The sequence below is a fragment of the Nyctibius grandis genome, chromosome 11, assembly GCF_013368605.1.
Source record: "Nyctibius grandis isolate bNycGra1 chromosome 11, bNycGra1.pri, whole genome shotgun sequence".
In the NCBI taxonomy this organism is placed as follows: domain Eukaryota; kingdom Metazoa; phylum Chordata; class Aves; order Nyctibiiformes; family Nyctibiidae; genus Nyctibius; species Nyctibius grandis.
The window spans coordinates 15768904-15789815 of NC_090668.1; the positions used below are offsets into that span (position 1 = coordinate 15768904).

General features: G+C 41.9%; 1 protein-coding gene across 2 annotated transcripts in view; it reads right to left on the reverse strand.

The window, feature by feature from the left end:
- Positions 1-7744: 7744 nt before the first annotated feature.
- Positions 7745-20912, reverse strand: part of SECISBP2L (SECIS binding protein 2 like) — a 30762-nt gene continuing 17594 nt past the window's right edge. For both annotated transcript variants that reach the window (XM_068410560.1, XM_068410559.1), the window contains exons 10-18: positions 20509-20676; positions 20208-20349; positions 18372-18541; positions 16990-17122; positions 15836-15998; positions 14888-15108; positions 14082-14236; positions 13351-13570; positions 7745-12344 (exon numbers count right to left, since the gene is read on the reverse strand). In XM_068410560.1, the coding sequence (XP_068266661.1) occupies positions 11671-12344; positions 13351-13570; positions 14082-14236; positions 14888-15108; positions 15836-15998; positions 16990-17122; positions 18372-18541; positions 20208-20349; positions 20509-20676 (2046 nt within the window). In that variant the 3' untranslated portion in view covers positions 7745-11670. The remainder of the gene's footprint in view (positions 12345-13350; positions 13571-14081; positions 14237-14887; positions 15109-15835; positions 15999-16989; positions 17123-18371; positions 18542-20207; positions 20350-20508; positions 20677-20912) is intronic.

The following is a 20912-nucleotide window of genomic DNA, read 5'->3' on the forward strand; positions in this document are numbered from 1 at the left end:
AGCCTTGGCAGTTCTGTAACTGGACACTCTTGCATAAATTGGCTCTTGTAGATAAACTATATGGAAATCAAGCAAGTCAATTTTTAAAATGGAAACCTATTGGATATTTTTGCTGACTCTCTCTTGAGTCGTCTCTTTTCCTCAATGGACGAGGCTTAAAACTGCACGGACATCTGGTATTTTGTAAGCAGTAACAAAAGCAGCACACAGGAAAGCACATCAGTGGTACAGCAGCTTAAGCTGAAGAGCCGCTATCCCAACCTGCCTTCATTCCTCCCTCAAGCCCGGCACTAAAGCCCGCCTGGCTCTGAAGCCTCACAGTTGCACATCGTTAACGGCGGGGTCCTGGCTGCAGCGAACGCTCAAGCACACTCCACACAAAGCAGAGCAAGACAGCTACCACCTCAAACACGTTTTCAGACCGGAGTGAACCCCGTCAGGTGCCCAGCTCTCTGCGTTTCCACCGGCGGCTGCCCCAAAGGCAAAGAGCATCCCCGCTCGGCAACGCTCCTGCCCCGCGGGCAGGCACAAACCCGGGATTTGCAGCAAAATACCGACGGCGCCGGCAGCTCTCGGCGTCGCTCCCGCTAATTCTTGCCGGAAAGTCCTTCGGCACGGTTAATCCAGACACCGCTGATTTATTCCTGCGGCTCCGGCGCTGGTTCCCGCAGAGCCGCGGGGCAGCAGCTCCGCAGCGCCCGAGCCGCCTCCGCCCCGCCGGGCCCCGCCGCCGCCGCCGCTTTTATGAATGAAGTTTTTGTGAATGAGGCCGGGCGCGTGCGGGCGGGCAGCGCCGTGAATGGCGCTCGGCGGGCGCGCGGCCGGCGGCCCCCGGGGGGCGCCTCGCAGCCAATCGCCGCCCGCCGCCGGCTCACGCGCCCTCACTGCGCGGGGAGCGGGGCGGGGGGGGGCGGGGGCGACCCTCCGGGTGGGGCTGAAAAATCCCCCAAAAGCCCCTTTCTGGGGCAGGTCCCGGCCCCGGCCCGGCCGTTCCTCCTCCGCCGGCGGCACAGGCAGAGCCGAGGGCTGGGTTCAGCCGCAGCCGGGGCTGCGGTGCCCCCGGGCCGCCCCCCCGGCACCAAGGGAAGGGCAGGCTTGGGCCAGCGGCCTCCCTGCAGCTCGGCTCCAGCCGCCAGCCCCGCTGCGGAAAGCCCGCCTTGCCCCCTTGCACGTACCTCAGGCAGAGAAAGAAGCGAGCCGGGGTTGTTGTACTCACTGAAAACATCAGGGCCCTCAGCACTCGGCTCCCTGTGGGGTTTCGACGCCTCAGGCAGCGGGGGGGGAAGGGAAACACAGCACCGGGGGTTCAGGGCAGGAGGGTGAAACAGCACAGCGGCCTCCGTGCCCTCCGTTAGCTGAGGTCTTTTCTCTTGATACGTTTTCAATGTCGAGTTCACCTTCCTTACGCTCACAGTGATACCGGCCTCATCCTCTCCTCACGTTCAGTGCTGTAAATCAGCTGCTGGTGGATAAGGCAAGGCCCCACTGCCCTGCCTGGGACAGGAGGGGAAAGCCATGGGCAGAGAGGGGGAGAGAGCACAAGAGCTCAACACAGCCATTGCATTTTTTTTTTTTCTCTTGTATGAAAGCTGGTATTAATCCTAAAAGGTGCAATAGCTGCTACAATAAAGTGGGGCTAGTCCTGACTCCACTAGTGAAATATGGCTCAGAGGGAGTGGCTGCTTTTGAATCAACCCTTTTTGGGGATGATGGCTCAGCTACTCACAAAATCAAACCCAAAGGCAAAACCTGGACCAGCCACAAGTTACAAAGAGTGACTAATTTCTCATGAAGCTTTAATGATGGCTTTGAGCACAAAAGGATAGAGAATGTTCAAAGTGATTAGCAGCACTCTTGATTGTACATAAAGCACAGAAACTCTTTTAGTGTGAACATTTTTCTTAACTCTTTCATTTCGATGCCGTGCTAGAACATGACATCAACACGCATGGAAGGAACCACCGGGATGGAGAGGCCCCGGTGCCCTCGCTGGCGAGGAGCAGGGACTGGACCGGGGAGCAAGCTGTGCTTACCAGAGACAGGACAACAAGGACCAGCATTCAGGGAGATGCTGATGCCTCAGGCTCCTGTCTTGGGGGACCTCCCAGATTTCTCTTTTTACTGCCCTGAAAAACATGCAACCAGACAAACCAAATTCCCTCTTCCTGCGAGATCAGCCTTCCCATCCTTCCCACCTTTTCTCTGAGCACACAGCGAGGGTCTTCCTGCCTTACAGCAGCCCCTCAGCATAGATGACAGCACCAGGAAAGGGTGACTTGGTGACCAGGTTGCTCCCCTACGCCTTGGCTCAGGTAGAGACTAGTTCAGGGCCACGGGCTGCCTCTGGCCCATGCTGGTCCTCACCTAAGCCCTTGTGCCAGCTGCTCCTTTCTCAGGAGGCAATTTGAGCCTCCTTTACCTGTGTGAATGAGAAAAGGGGAAGGCAGGGTCCGTGTCGGCCCTGCAGGAGATGCAATCCCCGCTCTGTCCTACTGCAGCTAACAGAGCTGGCAGGTGAAAAGGGTTAATGGGACTGGCTTTAACCCTGTGTGGTGAAAGGGGACATTTTCAAGAAAAAGAAACAATAATGCAAGAACCTGTCCTTCGATAACCACCCAAGAGCTGTGTCTTGAGCCCTGCATGGCAGCAGCACCTGCTGCCCCATGGCCAAAGTGCTGTCACCCTCCCAGGGGGCTGAGGGGGGGCTTCCCCAGGGAGGCGTGGGAAGCCGGTACATTAACTGGCACTTCTCAGCTCACAGGCACCAGCGAGTGCAGTTATGGTGTGGGAGGTGAAGAATAGCTGGTGGTTTACAGCAAGTTCCAGAGAAAAATGCAATTGTGACAAGCTCTGTTTTCAGCAGCCATCAAGAAATACAAGCTTGAGAGCAGAACCCAGCAAAAAGCGGCATTGTCCAAGGAACAGTAGCCATTGCGGGGAGGGAGAGGAGAGAAAAGAAAAATGCCATGCCTTTGTAAATAAAAAAGCTTTTTTCTCAAGGCTAAAAACAAGATTTCTGTTTAAGATACTGGGAAATCAGCCTCTAACCAGCACAGAGAACAAAGCTCCTTTAACCACTGGCGAAACTGAGCCTACAGCCTTGTATACGGCCTAAAAGGAGCCTGTGTTTCTTGCTCACAGCTCGAGTTCCCAGTTGCCCGCAGTGCTCAGGGCCCGGGGAGCTGCCCCAGGTCACTGCCCACCCGCCCGCTGCTGCCCTGGCAAGACACAGGGAAAAGTCATTTTGCCCCTCACATGGCTGCTGACATGCATCGGTGCGTGGTGCCGAAGGGCTGCGCCGTGCATGTTTTCTCAGGCTGCGTGGGAAGGCCCTTCTGGTGTGCAGTTATGAGCTGAAACCTCCCTCGGTCGCTATGTTACCAGCCCCATCACGCCCAAACCCTCCATCACACCTTGTTTACAGCCCCAAACAGTCTCTCAGCCTCAAATATGCTGCATGAAAAACCGATGTGAGCAGCCACAGCCATGTGTTGTCACAGGGGACAGGAGCTTTGGCAGGTGTAACCACATTGACGGGGCAGCACCATCACATAGGAGCAGGAGCAAGCAGTTAACCAGCTACAGCCACCTCTAACCCCCCTCTAAAAGAGCTGCAGAGAAGTAGGCGAGCTAGCAGCAGACAGTTCCCGGCATCACTGCAGGGAGCCTTTGCGGCAGGAAGGAGCAGTGCCAGCCCGGAGCCCCAGGAGCCCCTCAGGCACCCTTGGGAGTGACACCATTTCAGATTTGGGGCTGTGGGATCACAAGCTCTAGCAGGCAGTTACCACCACCACACACCCTCCCCTTGCAGCGCAGGGGCCAGGGAAGGCAGGTGCTGGGACACACACAGGAGCGAAGCTGTCGCCCACCTGCAGAGCACACCTGAAATGCAGTTGCACTCTTGCAGGAGCCTGGAGGAAGCTGTTACATGCTTCTTGCAACTGGCACAACAGAGCTCAGTGTTTCTGTTAGAACACAGAGTAAACAGGGGATTTTCATTCCTGTATAAATAGCAACAGCAGAGTTAATTCATGCTAAGGTGCACTGAGCTGATCCGCCTTCCTTCCTCATTGACATGCCTGGCTGATGCTAGCAGTAATCAGCAAAGTGTTACAGAATGGCAGGAAAACCCCCTAACCAGCAACACGGTGGCAGGTACCTTGGGGAGCGCTGGAGCACACTTACTTGCACTAGCAGAAGTCCTGCACAGCCACTGTTTCATTTCAACTGAGGGAGATTTATTTTCCTACATACTGAATCGCTCTCACTGTTTTATCTCCTGTGGATACCTTTTCCTCGTTCTGAATGAGTTAAAACCAGGCATATTTGGCAACTGCAGCCCACCTCCTACTTTTCAGGAGAGTCAGAGGGGGTTTGCAGGGGCTGAAGACGCAGCACTGAGAACCAATGTGTTTGAGGAGGACAGAGGCATGGCTGCTACCATGTTCCTGGATACAAAAGTCAGAGACTAGACTATCACTGCTTTTCTCCTGTTCTAGCTCTGAAGGATCCAACAGTCCTAATCCCAGAAAACACGTCCTAGAGTGACTTACAGATAAGTTGCAGTTTTCCTTCTCCAGCACCACTCCGTGTTTCCCTCGGCCCAGTTTAACCATTCACAGCAACGCTGCTTTGTCCAAAACCACAGCTAGCAGACAGCAGAACCGCGCTGGGATAAGACAGCAGAAGGCAGGGCTGCTCTGCCTAGGCGAAGGCACAACCTTGCAGCTGAGCATGTGAGTGGAAGGACCCAACACAGCGTACAACAGGGCTGAGCTGGACATACTTTATTCCTTTCCTTTTCACCGCTTCTCTGCCTGGCAACACCACCACCTCCTCCTTCAAACGCTGCTGGCATTTGCCTTTTCCACCAGGACAGCCCCGTAGCACGGGGGAAGAGCAATGAGCTGGAGACTCTTGTGCAAGGAGCCAAAATTCAGAGCCTGAAGGTTGTTCAACAGTCAGCACAAAGCCAGTCCTTGCAGCTCTAAGTGAAAGCAGACATCAAAGATAAACCCCACATGCCCCAGGCTATCAACAGCACTGGAGAGGAGGAGAGAGCTGAACATCGGAGGAGAGCGGAGTGTGGGGGACCTGTGCCACAGCTGTCCCTTTTGCAAGTGTGACGATGCCAGCCTCTGCAGGCTTGACAGGGACATACCAAACACATCAGAGCTACAGTCAGAGCCACTGCAAGCCATCAGAAAACAACCTACTGCCCTAACCACTGCTTTCTGAAAGGAAATATGCATCCCAGAGCCCAAATATACATTCAGCAGCACTTGCTGGCCTGCCTCAGCACTGCTTGCAAGGACAAGTCGCCATGAGCAAAATCCAGCATCATCTGATATCTGTTGTCCACAAAGTGCTGAAAGCAAAAGCAGATGAGGCATCTAGTGCCTGGCTCTGGCTGTGAGCACAGCCCCACAGCAGGAGGGATACAAAGACAAATTTCAGCCTGAAGTAGCCTAAAGCTTCATCTCTGCAGAATTACCCACTACATGAAACAAGTTTCAGCAACAGCACCGCAAAACTACAGGCAGCTCAAAAGGAAGTTGGAATCAGTCACGCTTTGGTGGCATCACAGGGCTTGGTATCCACACAGTAGCAGGCAGGGAACATCCTTTCCTGCAATTCAGCTTAAAGCTGTATTTTTATATGGCAATCCACTAGCATATATTTGAAAAGAATGAGTCCTGCAACACAGCTGAACTTCTCCCAGTGGCTCCTAAGCTGTGAAGAGAAGGTCCAAGGAAACACTGACGGATGTACCCTCACTCAGCATCTCCCGCTTCCATCCTTGGATGGTTGCCTTTAACCTGGCTGTAGTAAACCAGAAAGGAAATTGTGACATCAGGACATTAGAGTGCTTTTTGTTATTTTGCTCTCTTCCTTTACCATCAACATTCCTCCCTAAGACAACTTTGCAAGAGCTTCTTCCAGTTCTTTTTTGCCAAACATCCTCACCTTTCCAGCACTCACCTACTCCTCAAGACAGTCGATGGCAGAAGGGGCACTTGCCTTCTCAACTTCAGCGAATTTGAAACAGTACTCTCAGGGGCAGAATCCATCTGAAAATGTGCCCTTCGCTTGCTTGAAATGCATTATAAAGAGTTTAATGCTTTAAGTAACTTATATTCAGGGTTTTTTTCCTGAAAGACACCACCCAACAGGAGGACTTTTACTGCAATTTTTTTTTAAATGTACAAAGCCCCTCCAAGTTGAAAGTGGCGGTATTGTTGCTTTATAACTCTCCAAGAAATGAGGAACCTATTATATAGGCACAATGCCTTATAGACGCCCAAAGTTGTTTTAAATTTAGTGCAGACGCACATTAGCTTTCCCTATAAATACAGGCCAAACACTGCCTGGGAGCGTGGTGCTCCTGCAGCCTCCACAGTCTCCATGGGAACCCGAGCACCAACAGAACGGCCACACAGAGAACTGCAGGAAACACAGTTTACTCCGTGCCCCCTCTCCCATTTCCCTTTATATAAGAGCAAGTCTTATCAGCATTACATGATTACTAAATTCCTCTTTACTCATTGAAGTACTATCCTTGGAAAACAACACTGAGAGAGCTGGGCGATAGTGTCCAGATGGACACCCACACACATCCGCCTCGCAAGAGAGCTCACTACGTGTCAGTGGAAAAGTGTAATTTAACAGCTACGAGTGTACCAGAGGCCTATAGCTGTTGCCAAAAAGTACATTCCAGCTTAGGTTTCCTTGCATTTTGGGCTGTTTGCTAACTCATAAAAGACCCCAAAAGGTAAACAGGCTTCAGTTGCATCATCTCCTTTAGGGATTGCTGTGGGGTTGTTTTTGTTTTTGTTTTTGTTTTTTTTTACTGTCAAAAAATTCATATCAGGTTGAGAAGACACAGTCAAAACCCAGATGTGAGGAGCAATTTTGACAGCAAGTGATAGCACCTACAAAGTAAGGTTTATAACAGAAGCACTTTCAACAGAAGACACCTGCAATAGCAGAACTGAAATACGAAGTTAAGGCACATAAATAGAAAATTCAAGATTACAGGATGAAGCTGTATCCTTTTTGAATTGCTACAAATATTCTCACACGTGGGAGTTGCAAAACCAGTTAATGACACTGTTACTAGAGCCACGGAAGTGTGAGCAGTTACCAGTGAGTCACACAAGGGACAACATGCCGAGAACTTCATGTTATTTTCCAAAGGTGACTTCATGCACCAGTATAACAATAAAGGCAGGTCAACTTAAACTCTCACACATTAGCAGCATGCAAGAAATTCCAGGTTTTGGAGGTGCCTGTTGTTATTCTTAACTCATTTGCTCTGAAGTAAATGTTATTTCCAACTCAATATTCCAGACCTAGTTCAGCCCCATGGTCTCTGAAGAATGGTAGGTTTTTCTATATAATATTTCCCTGGTCATCATTGAGATGGAGCATGACAACAGGGACCTGGCCTCCATAGTGAAAAACCCTCAGCTAATTCCGTTTTTCGCTTTTGCCTCTCTGCCAGTGACATTCAGTCTAGGTGCCTGGAGGGGTTCAGCTCCCCACGCTGGCTGTGACCCCTAAGCTAGGGCCCAGAATACCACCAGCCAGGGGCGAGGAGCCACTACATGGCTTCCCCACACCCTGTGGCCAAGTATGGTGTGACACAACCTTGTCCACCTCCTAGAGTGTCAGGACAGCATTTGCAAACACAGAAACTCAGCATAAAGTAGTTGTGAACAAAGATATCACTGTAATAAAGCTGTAAAGTTCTACAATCATTTTTATTAGTTATGGAAGAATCCCTACTAGTATTTACATAGTGCAAAAAAGCTGTTATTACTCCAAAAAGTACGGTAGACAGAACAATTATCCTTCATACAGCAAAAAAAGAAATGGAACAAAACCCTTCATATTGTATTTCGTAACTATTTTTCTACTGCTTTAACCTAAATATTACTATAAATTTTAGGACATTAAAGATTAAACAGCTTTCCTTATTAGAATCTATTTAAAAGTAAAATATATGAACTATTTATGAACATTTAGAAGGTGGGCTGTGCCAACTGGGTTTCTACTTTCAAGTGTCACCATTCAGCGGCGTGGAAGTTTTGGGTTAGACATTCTCATGTTTCCTTGTGTGTGGCAGGGTGGGTAGAAAACCCATGTTACTCATTTCTATGGCTTGCTTCTGCTGGTTTTTGTTTCGTTAACAAACCGTCAAGTCTAATTTTTAAAATGGCTAACATTGAAATCAACTCAATAGTTTCGTTAGTTGGCACAACTTCACAGGAAATACTTAATGACAGTTTCAGCAAACAGCAGCTTTTCAAACAATAATACTTTTTTTACATACGTATTTAAAGTAACTATTAAAATCTAAGCTCGTGTTAAAGAACCGGACAGAATCACGTTGTGTAAGCTCCCACCCACCCAAATGAGCATAAAGACACCTCTTACCTTTACCAGAAGAACACCAACAAGTGCATTACGGAACATTTTCTATAATGAATTTTTAAAAAACAGGTCAATACCCTCTGTCACTGTTTAGCTCCAATCCTACAACTACCTGCACACAACTTCAGCAGATAAACAGCCCACCAATTTAAGCCAGTGGAACTAATGCTCTTAAGCATGTGTTAGCAGGATCAGGTCCTTAACCTTACTCAGAAATTCTGATTTGGTCCAACTAAGGACAAATGTTCTTCAGAATTTTTTCCTTTTACATATTTGTAATCCATGTTTTTTTATTATTTTGACAGAGATACTTAAAGTATTTATATAAATAGGTTGTATACATAGCCACCTCTATCAGTTTTAAAGATCCCTACCCCTACCACAGATAATTTATCTGGTAAAATCAAAAAATAATGTAAGTGGTGAAATAATTTCTATAAAGAATGTCTTAAGAAAAGTAGATTTGTTTTCTAAAGAATCATTTTCACAACAAAAGTATCTATACACCTGTAACTACAGAAACATCTTTTCTTGGGGACAATAACAACCTGTATAACAAACTGCATACTTTTATACCGAAATAGAAATTCAGCTACTTTTTAAAAAAATCACGGTACTGCAAAACATTTGTATGCTTTCCTTTTAAATTCTGGTGATAACAGAATCAAAGTTACCACAGTGAGATACTCTCCTCAAGTGCTCCAAGTGGCAAGGAACTTCCCTAATTTTACATGCAAATGGATCACTCCCAAAGGAATTGCAATTTTATTTCTCACAGTTATTGCTCATTCCCAGCTTATCAAAAAGGAAGCACTAAAACCAGTTTCCTTTACTCACTTTGTTTGCTCCTCTAAGGGTGATCTGCCACATTTAAAAAAAGAGACTAGTTCCTTATTTGCTGGCAAATTGAGAGATACTAGAAGTGCTATATCACCTTCAAGAACTCTATTAAACCTGTAGCAAAATTGCAGTTAAATAGTGGGCTGAATATTACAAGACATCTTTGATATAAATGTCAGAAAATTTTAAAATGACAGTCCAAGTTCAGAAAAGACATATAAAAAGATGCGCCTTTGATATTAATACTTCAAGATCAAAAGTTATTTGAATCACTGGCACTGAAAAAGCAAAAGGAAAAATTACAAACACCTTTGTTTTCTGATGTTCTGGTGAAGTTTTGCCCTCAGTGTATACACTGATCTCAGCTGGTGTCAAGACATGTGCTTACACATCCAAGGGCAAGTTTTGCTTGTCAGCAGTTCAAACACCTATCATTTCCTAAAGCAAAAACTCTTTCAAAACAGACAGACAGTAGAAATCTGCCATACAGACAGTAAAAGGTTTAACATTCAGGAGGCATCATTCCTTAGTCTTTGTTCTCCTATAAAATGCCTCCTCTAACATCTAGGAAGATTACATTAAGGAACTAAGAACGTGACAGAAGAGCCAGTTGTCCTAGCAGCTCTCTATACTGCTTATCTACATAGCATTTGCTATGCCTACACCAACAAAGCATTATTTACATAATACACAGAGTTTCTATTATTCTCACTAGCATCCAAAAAACCCAGGGGTAGATGATTGCTAAACCTGGAGTCTTATTTTCCCAGTGCAACTTAAAATGCCAGCATCACTAGTACTATAAGTGTTGGTCCCATATTAATAAGTGTGGACTAAATACTTAACTAAGCTATCCATTTCTTGTGTTTTTCAGCCTGCCCAGAGGCTTTTTATGCATTTTGATACAAGTGATCAAGAAAAATGAAGTGGAATGAAAAGAAACATATGTTTTCTATGGAAGTGTTATTCATGTGAGTTACTCTTTGGCTACTCTTGCAGTGAAGCTCCTGCTGCTGGCAGTTTCAGTACATCCCTTGCCAACGTAAGACAAAGATGGAAAAGAGACTCCTTACATGCAAGGTTTAGACACATACTCCATCTTCAATCTGAAATGATTTCATCATCAATTAATAGATTTCACTTCAATATTCAGAACAAAACATGCAACAATTCTCCAGCAACATGTATGTCTCAGGGAGGGCATATTTTTGTTTCTTTTACCTCTGAACCACTGAAATATCTCCCCATACTACAGGGCACTTCCCCCTTTCCTGGAGTAACTACTTCCTTTTCTACTCTAGAGGTCAATTCCTAAAGCTGCTACAACTGTGACAACAGACAAAAAGAGGTCACATTTTGAGTAAGAATTGTTAAGATACATCCTGAACTCAACACCAGGGTGGCCAGGATCAAAGCATGCAGATGAATGTGTAGATACATTGAACCACCACATCATTCACACATGCTGTTAAAGGATTATTCTTGCTTTTTGCAATGTTATGTAGATTACAATATGCAAAACAGCGTTCCTGAGGTAAGTGACAGGAGAAAGAGGAAGTCATCAGTTTACTAAAAGCCCTGGGTAGAGCTTATGGTTAATGATTCACTTAGTGTGGTTTGGCAGACAGCAACTGTGCAGAGCATAGGGAATTTTTGTTTTCTTTTCTGTTTTTTTTTATGCAGTATTTCCACCTTGTAAAAGACTCCCAAAACATTAATTATATCCCTCTGGTTTAAAGTTTTTCTGGAATCAAAGTTGTTATAGCTTACTGTAACCATCCCAACTATCAGCAGCTTTTTAACGATGCATTCACCAAGACCAACTAAATAGCTGCATCTATCTTAGCATAACAATCACGCATAGATTTCCCTGCTATTTACTTTTCATTAAGACCGCAAATGGGGTTTTCTAGCTTTTCTTTAAAGAGAACCAGTATTTTACTTTTATTTCTAGATAGAACTAGAAAGTCATGGCCAAATACACTGATGTGCCTGGCATAACACCATAACACACATGTAAAGTGTTGGTAATTTATCAGTCAATGTAGGTTATCTGTATGAAAATGAGTGAAAACAGTCCCATCTTAAAAGAATGTTGCTTAAAACTGGTCAGTTACAAGATGCTTCCTTTTACAAAAGATCAAATGAATATTTACTGACAAATTTTCCACACAGTTTCTATTCTGGGAAATAGATACTGATTAAAAGCTAAGATAGTTTTTAAATCAAAGAAGTAACAGACAGCTACAAAAATATTGTTGTGAATTAAATACACATATTAAATGTTTAACAGTGCAAAATGTTGAGATGAAGCATATGAAATAATGGCTGCAACCTTTACAACAGTTAGTTTTAATATAATTTCTAGAAAGTTCCTGAGTTCCTGCTTATTTTTTACGGCATATAGATGGAATCTATGTGTTCTTTATTCAAAGAACTGCAGATGGTGGGTTTATGTTGAGTGTTACTTGCGTGCTTGTCATTTGTCCATTCCTCACCATCAGTGACTGGATCAGCCTGCTCAGAAGTCTCCATTTCTTCCTCTTCACTTTGTTCTGCATTGTCTTCTTCAGCACCACTAAGGGTCTTCCCAAGCTGAAGAGTCTCCATAGTTCTCTGGGTCTCTGAAACCCAAGATTCAATTCTGCTATTAAGCTGAACCTCTACAGAAATTGGTTCATGTGCATAATCCTCATCATCATCATCTTCCTCCTCCTCCTCCTCTTCTAGCATTCCTGGTACAAGAGTACTAGTGGTACTGGTCATGGAGGAATTCAAAAGGTCTCGGCAGCTGCCATCCAGTGATCCTGTTTCTGTACTCTGCTGTGAGGCCCATTCCAGATTGTCATCTGGTTTCACCTCATCTTTGTCACCTGGTGTAGATTTTCCATGATTCGTTGCTGAGGTAGAACCAGTTGTAGCCAGAATTGGATGTTTATTCGAAGTGGCTTTTTCAATTTGACCATTACCAGCTTTTTCTGGTACCGCAGTCTTACATGAGGATTCTCTCTCATTTTCAGAGGTTTCTAACCCATCAGATGTTTCCACCATATTTCTCCAGTTGGTTTCTACAAGTTTCAAAAGAAGTTTAAGTAGGAAACATTAGTTCTTTCTATATAAAAATATTTCTCCTGAACATCCTAGAATTGTTTAAATAGCAATATGAGCTAATAATTTTAATATTATTGTATGCTTGCTAGAAAAATTTCAATTAGAAAAAGGAGGAAGAAGGGAAAGGGGGAGACATAGAAATAGCTGTGAATAACTTTGGGTTTTTACAGTATCCTAAACCAGACATTACAAAGTTGAAAGTTTGTGCATTTAGTTTCCTGTGTAAACTGTGGAAGCACCAAATTTAACAGTGAGTGTAGCCAAAGAGGTTACTCTCAAGTATAAATTAACAGCAGAAAATTGCCACAATACTAAGTCATCTGTTTAAGGATTTTTCAAAAAAAGTTTAACAAATGAGGTAAGTTTGAGACCCCACAAAAGAATTAACTAAAACCAAGAGAGTATCCTTTTTAATTCACTGCAGACCGAAAAAAAGAGACGTTCCTAGACTTCAAACAAGCATTCTTCCTTTTATCCCCTCTGTCCTCTGGGCTTAAGCAACCGGATAAATAAATTTGCCTTTTGCTCACACTATCATTACTCATTGCCATCTCAAGTTTCAAAATTAAGCTACATGTCCTATCTTCAGAGACCTCAATACTTTAGTTCCTACCCTCTGTCATTAGTTCTTCCTCAATCATATAATCAATTCTGTATTTGGTACCAGTTCTATACCAGTTCAATAAAACTAGAGAAGCCACCTCCACTGATGAGAATTAGGTAACTAACACTTCTGAGGATTAGAACTTAATGTTGTTTTCTAGATAGTTCAGGGGGAAAAAAAAAAATTACAAGACTACCTGAAGACTAACCAATTTTCTCTTACCCCTGAAAACTGTAAATACCATAAATTATGAAGGAATATTGTATTTTTAGCTACATTTTGCAACAAGCAAATAAGCATAATAAGCATTTAGAAAATTCCAGCTTCTAGTTACAAAAATAAGTTTTAAACACACTTACCATATTCTTTCTCATTCACTTCAGATATGGGTTCAGAAATAACACTACAGAATGAGATAGCACTTGCTGCAGAGGGGTTACGAGAATGACCCATATGATGGGGTGCCTTCTTGACATTCTTCAAGGCTTCTTCTGCCTGTTCCTGTTCCATTGCAGCAACCATATCTCTGTAGGCTTTTCTAGCCTCTTCAGTCAGTGATACCAGCTTATTAAATAGGTCCTAAGTATGAAGGCAGTTTTTATAAACAGTAGTTCTTACTAGTAATTTTCACTGTAAATTACTCCTTTTAGTCAAAGGTATACTACATAGTGAGCCTTAAGCTTATTAATACCAAATACCTTTACTTCAACCAAAAATTAGTTCTTCTCTGTATCAAAAATAAAAACACCCACTCAATGTTTATACAACTTTGAGGAGATGTACTTACTTTAAGATACAGTTTTCCTTACAATCTTAAGCCTTCCAGAGAATTTCAGATGGCATTTAGTCTATTTGAAAGCCACAGAGATGTTGCGACCAAAGTGTTTCAACATAGTCTCTCAGTTCTGTAAATACTCAATTGCAAAGAAAAACACACCCTAATATAGACCAGGTTAGGGCAATTATTAAATGCACATTAGTTAGGTGTGCTCTCCATGCCAAATCAATTCTTAAGTACAAGGATTAACTACAATCAATTCTTAACTACAAGCTGTTTACTCCAGCCATTTATGGGAATGGAATTACTCACCTCAGCACCCGAGTAGTTGAAGATACCCACTACACTAACAGGAACCAGCTTGTTCACGCAACGGCCAAGAGCTTTACGGCCAAGAGCAAAGACAAAAGGAATTTCTTGTTCACGTGCCATGGCTATTACATTATATAGAGCCTCATCCAGTCCACCTTGAAGAAAGCAATTTTAAATAGGTATCTAGTCAGTTAAAGTTATAGTATGGCAAGATACAACTCTCTATCCCATTTTAACTCTAACTAGTCAGTAAAACTTCAATATACGCCGTCACCAGCTACTATGTTCTACAGGATAATAAGCGATACATTTCAAGTATAGCGAGTGAGTATAGAGATCAAGGCGATATTCTGCATTCTCTACCAGTCCTGCACACAAATTAAACCAGAATTTTTCACAGCTCTTTTCTTGAGCAGAACTTTGCTCTTTTCATACCTCAGGAAGCCTCTGTTTACGTTTCTGGTTGTGACAAAATGTGTTTGTTGGCTAACTAACCAATTCATATTCCTCTGAAGTAATCCTCCTTAAAAGCACTCAGAGCTCAGGACTCTAGGTATATGAAAGACTGAATGGAATAAAACTGAAGTCTATTGTATGTATTATAATATGTATTTAAGCTATTCACCACCTTGTGAACAAGTTTCTTCCAGAATGGAGTAGAAGAGAATGAATGTGGAGTGGCAACTGCACAGTTAATTCTGGAAGTGTTATTTCATGCATAGTAACTAAGAAATGCCTCTACCCTTGCTAATCAGCACACGAAAACCGTGAACAGTTACGTGCACCACTTGTTTTATCATTTATACCTTTTGATTGGATTTTTTCGCAGTTGGGAGATATGATTACACACTTGATCTTGTTTAGTTTCATATGCTTAGTAACCTCACGCAACCCCATAACAAGTCTTCTCTTTGCTTTAGCTCTCATGGGATCCTTTTGATAAATCCGTTCCTGGAAGCTGACAAGCTCTTGCAATAAGAGAGTCACACACTCATCAATTTCTTTACTTAGAACTTGGTTACAGTATCTGCAAATTCAAAAAACATCAAATATTAGCATAGCACATAATCAATTCTATTTCACTGAGCCTTTTCTTTTACCAAATAAAAATAATTTTACTTCCTCATAACAGTTATTAAACTGTTGGAGTTATTAAAATGATTTAGAAATCATACTGTATACTGGAAGTTAAAAATACATCCTGAAAACACTTATATTACCAGTAACATCCCTTACCTCAAGCAGTCAGTCAAAAAAAATATTAAAAAATACAAAGAAATACTCCAATAGCTGCCACAAACAACTATTCTTTTCCTTAATTTGGTACTCTATAATAATACATAAACAAAAAAGCAGTAATGTATTGAGTGACTATTATGGTATTTTCAGCGGAAATACTGACTATCACAGAATTTGTAAGTATTCTTCCTTTCCCATTCAAAGTGTATGTAGCCCTCCTTTAAAAAAAATATTTTTTTAGAGAATACATCCATCTAGCTTATTTGTTGCAGCAACAAAAGAAAATCCAAAGTGTGCGTGTGTATGTACACAACTGTGCACGTATACACACACACAGATGTACCAATCTGTCTATGGCAAAAAAAAAAAGAAAATACTTGCATAAACTTCTATTGATGAAAGGTAGCTTATATTCATTAAGCTCCTCCTAAGCCTACTAAACCTATCCACACTTAAAAGATGAGGGTGACTGAAGTGCAAGCCTTGAATTTATATTAATAATGCAAAACTCTTACTCTCTGAATCTCTTGCTGTGAATTTTGGTTATTGCAGAAGATGCCATTGGACTACCTATTCCAGAACTAGCAGGTGAGCCTTGTGACACTGGGGTCATGCAGTACGGAGAATTCTGACTTGCTGGCGAAAGCGAAGTGTCACTAGGCATACTCAGTCCAGTTTCTGAAAGACAATTTTGAAACATTATAAAATGCAAAGATGTTTTCACATAAAGGAAACAGCATCACACTTGTGTCTCTCTCCCCCTCGCTTTTTCCAAATTACATTCTGAAAACACTAAACAGTTTTCTTCCCTGGGGTGGTAGTTGAGAGGGGGGGTAAAACAAGCACACGCCCAACACTCAGCATGCGTTGGGTAAATAAGCAATATATGAATATTCATTAAAAAATATCCAAAGCTTAGTTTGGGAAATGGACAGAAGGAAAAACCTGCCTAAATGTTACAACTTCTTCCAAGAATTCTTTACTATTTATATATATTAACTAACTTATTCGCAGGATATTTAAGATCTTCATACTTATCTTCAGTCAGGTGAAGTCAGTCAGGTCATTCAGAAGAAAAAGTTCTGAAGCAGTACATCAGGGATCTTGACAGACACCTTCCCCCCAAGCCCCCACCAAACCCCCCACATGTGAAAGACATTGAAAATTCTTTGAAGTTTCCCCAGTTACTCAGTGCTGTTGCTGCAAACTGACAGTCCAGACATCGCAGTTAATTGACAAGAGTGTTGAGCAAACTGGTAAACCTTCTTTACAGTTTGCAACTTCTGTATCTGGAAAACTTTCAGAATGCTCATCATTAAAAAGCACTTCTATCAACATGGCATGGCCAACAACAGGTCACATTTTGTCTGCTTATCAAAAATCAACTCTGCCATGTGTTGGGAACATCTGCTCAAGAGGTATGAATTAAAAGGCTGTATGGAGATTATGTACTTGGAACCCATACTGCACTGAGCCTTCCACTGCTGAGGGACAGACAAGACTTTTTTTTTTTTTTTAGAAAAAGCAGGTTCTAATTTCTAGTATTTCATAATGTTAAGTTAGATAACATCAGTGAATTGTGTTGCGTAAAAAGAGAAAACACAAAATATTAAAATGAGCAGATTAGTACAATTGGGGGGGAAGGAAGGGGGACTAGAGAGACACCAACCTTCTTGAGAGACGAGCTCCTGAGACTGATCAGCAGTCAAGTTTATGTGAACCTCTTTTTGTTCATCAGATCCCAAAAGGCTATGGTCAGCTGATAAACGTCCTTTCTTCTCTTCTCTCTCTTTCAAAATAATCTAGGAACAAAACCAACAGCTATCAGCATCTGAAAATTATAGAGATACCTGTAAAGAAAAATGTCTGTTTGACTAAACAAATAAAGTTAACCAAATTGTTTTGAACCTTCCTACTCATGCCAGGATAGAAAACCCTGAAATCATTTGTTTCCTCTTTGATCACAAACAGTATTTCATTCCAGCATTTTACAGGTGGTATACTCAATACTCTCATACTTCTACATAAACAGTGCTTTCAACAGTTTGAGTATTAAGTACTTTCACAGCTTCTTTCTGATACATAGCACTCACTCATTAACAATTCCTCATTCCCACCCCTGTAAAAAACACCTTATGCAAGAATACTAGTCATCTTTGTGAAGGACCACAACAACAGATAGAATCCTTTCTTTTATAGAAAGGAAAGTGCAAAGATAAGTAGCCACGGGTGTATTGGTATTACTATGATAAATATGCCTTGACAACAGAGAGTTTAGGAAACTTCTCTGAATAGGTAGCTGTGAATTTCTAACTCAAGTAGATCATGGATAAGTCGGATAAAAAAAGATTGCCAGGGAGTTTAAAAAAAAAAAAGGCATCTTGGACAAAGCCAACCTTTGTACAAACACAGCTTTACCAGATTCTAACTGCCCATATCATAAAGCGATCTTGACAAGAGATGTGGTGCATGAGTACCTGTGATTTCACACTTTTTTTTCAAAAAAGGTTTTCACACTTTCTTTTAGAGCTAGGGGTTTTGTATTTTACCTTCTGATTTCCATACATACTGTATTCTCTGTGTACATACCTACTTTATGTGTGTATGTATACAGATATATACAACCACTTATTTCTAAATTTACTCAATTAAAAATCACGTTTTTACTTCAACTGCTATACTCATCTCAAAAAAAGAAAGAGTAGGAAAATTTAAGGTTAGCATACCACACTGCACTACAAACTAGGATTCAACAACACAGAAAAAGCTATGCAAGTTTTCCCATATGTCCTAGCGCTTATAGTTAAAGAGATCCTTGCAATCCATACTGAGATAGATTTGTATCCCTTCAACTAATTATGGGGATATTAAAGTGATGTTACACACCTAGATCCAAAGGACAGGACCATCAGTGTAACAGGAACTAGAAGCAGAAGCTCATGACTCCCTTACTTCTACGTTCATGGTCACTAGTCCTCAAGTAAGAAAACACTAGTTTTTATTTTTGAAGTATGAGTGTGGGTCAAGACATTCCAGGGTTGACATGTTTACCTTTTTAAGTGCTGTAGGGCGTTTCAGTTTTGCAATCTCTCTCTCTTTTCCTCTTTTCACTTTTGGGGCAGTTGAATCCAAAGGATTAAGGCAACCCATAGATGGCTGTCCCTTTGTTAAGGACTTTCTGTTGGCAGATTCTTTGGTATGAAAGGGAGCAGCACTGCCAACTAAATACAAAAAAGATATTAGTTTCACCAAAAGACATGTCAGCTTTATTTCAGCACTGCTTTCAGAATTTCCACTGATGAATTCTCAAAGTACATTTTCCTTCCTTGGAAAAAAGCAGTTCATAATGACAGGAAAATTACGTCATCAGATATTGTCACTTGCAGATGGTTTTAAGCTTTCTTCAACTTAGCCTCAATGTTTTAGGAAGCTATGGACTCCAGGAAAGGAATTACTTTAATACTGGTATGGGACCTCTCTCAAATGACTACATGTCACTTGAGTAAGATGATGCTAGTAAGATTAGTTTCATATATTTATCCAAACATTCATTTTTAGTTGTCAAAGACTTGATTAGTTGACAGGACAGAACAGATGAGAGAATGCAGCATGTAGTTAAGTGTATCTTCTGCAAGAAAGAATAAAAACAAATGCGGTCTCCAATGGAAATGCCAGCTGTTCTTTGCTGAGCTTTGTTTGATATAAACTTGCCAACTTGAATTAATGTTTGAACATGGCTGAAACTCAAAGCAGGTAAATGAAGCAACACACAAGGAGGAAAATGGTAACTATGTGCGTAACGATGGACTCCAGGCTACATACTACTGTTCAGGAATGAGATTCATAGGTTACAATAGATAACTACAAAAATGTCAATTCTGTATTCAGCAGCAAGCATTAAAAAAGGCTAATTTAATGTTACATGTTGACAAAGAAATAGAGAACAAAAAAAGCGTAATTAAGCCATTGCATATATTCATGATGTAACTATAACAATATTCTGTGCATGTCTGATCTTATTTTCAAAAGGAAACAGTAGAACTACCAGAAGGTACAGAGAAAGCGATGTGCATTATTGGAAAAAGACATGTTTCCACAATGGAATAAGTAAATAGACTAGGACTGTTCAGACTAGAAAAGAGATGACAGACCGCTACAAATCATAGAGGAGGAGAGCAGGGAATGATTGCTCAGTTTCTTTGTAATACAAAGGCTAACAAAGCGAAAAAAAATTATGAGTGGGGCACAAAAAAAAAAAAAAACCCCTGACTCCCACCCCCAAAAAACACAATAGAAGGAAGAGCTTCTCCACACAGCATGTAGTGAGGTTAGAATTCACTGCCATTGGACCTTATGGACAGTAAAAGCATGTGATAGAAGTGATGGACAGTTTAAGAAAAATTTGGTTTGAGAAAGCCTTGGGTCAGGAGGCCCTGATCTATAATCAGTAGAGGTGGGAAGAATATCCTGGAGAGGTATCCCTCTGTATCATAGTCACAGGTATCCCCTCTAAGCCGCCTTCGAAGAGAATTCTGTAATACCTGTAGTAGATGTTTGGTTTGACCTAATACAGTTCTTTTCACATATTCATTTCAGCACAGAATTACTCTCAAGATATGAATACTGAGTTTTGAGTATTAGGTCTTTTAAGAGAAGTTTGTCCTCAGTTTTACATGGACTTTCACCATTGCATACAGCAGCTCAGAGGAAGATAGCACACGTGAATTTTTTGAGAAATGCATTAAGAAAGTCTTCCCAGGTTTTTATTATGTTTATAATCAAAACCTAAAACTTGACAGAAAAAAAAGCATATTTAAGATGCTCATATCAATCACATTTATATTGTCACAAAATGCATTTAGCAATAGTCAAGCAGATTAGAAATACCTGTGTATGAGAGAGGCCTGGTGTTGGTGATCTGACGAGCTTTCATTGCTTGTTGCTGCTTTTCAAGAGCTGCTAACATGTCACCCAAATCTAACTGAACAGGGGTCTTGCTCTTCTTTCCAGCTGCTTTTGATAAAGCCTCCTATAACATGAACATCACATGCTGATAAATACAAAGAAACAGTTCCTGCAAAACATTCTTTACAAAAAGATTCTTATTATAGAATGAAGAGGAGCAACAGCTAACTGATACTCCTCTTTACCAACTACTGGGGGTGTGGGAGACAACAATGATACATACTTGCAGTTTTTTCTGTTCCATGCTTATCTCCGAATACTCTTGAGCTGTTGCAAGTGCTGCTGCCAAGGCTTTCTTCTTCTGACTTTTTGCACGCTTTGGTACAGAGGTTGTAATGGGAATTGGAGTTTGGACTATATTGATTGGAGAATTCTCCGGTAAATCATCCAACTAGAATTTTAAACAAAATACAAAAAAAACCCCCCCACAATTAAAGACCTTTCTCTCAAGACCATAGAAATGTGGCACTCCAGAAAACAAATGAACCATTGCTTTGGTCAGCAGCAGGACGTCCCAATTATTGGGTACAGCTAGATGACACAGTAAGTTAATAAAACTAGAAAGTTATGTATATTTGATTTTTGTATGGGAAAACTATTATATTTATCTCCAATTATGCCTTCAGA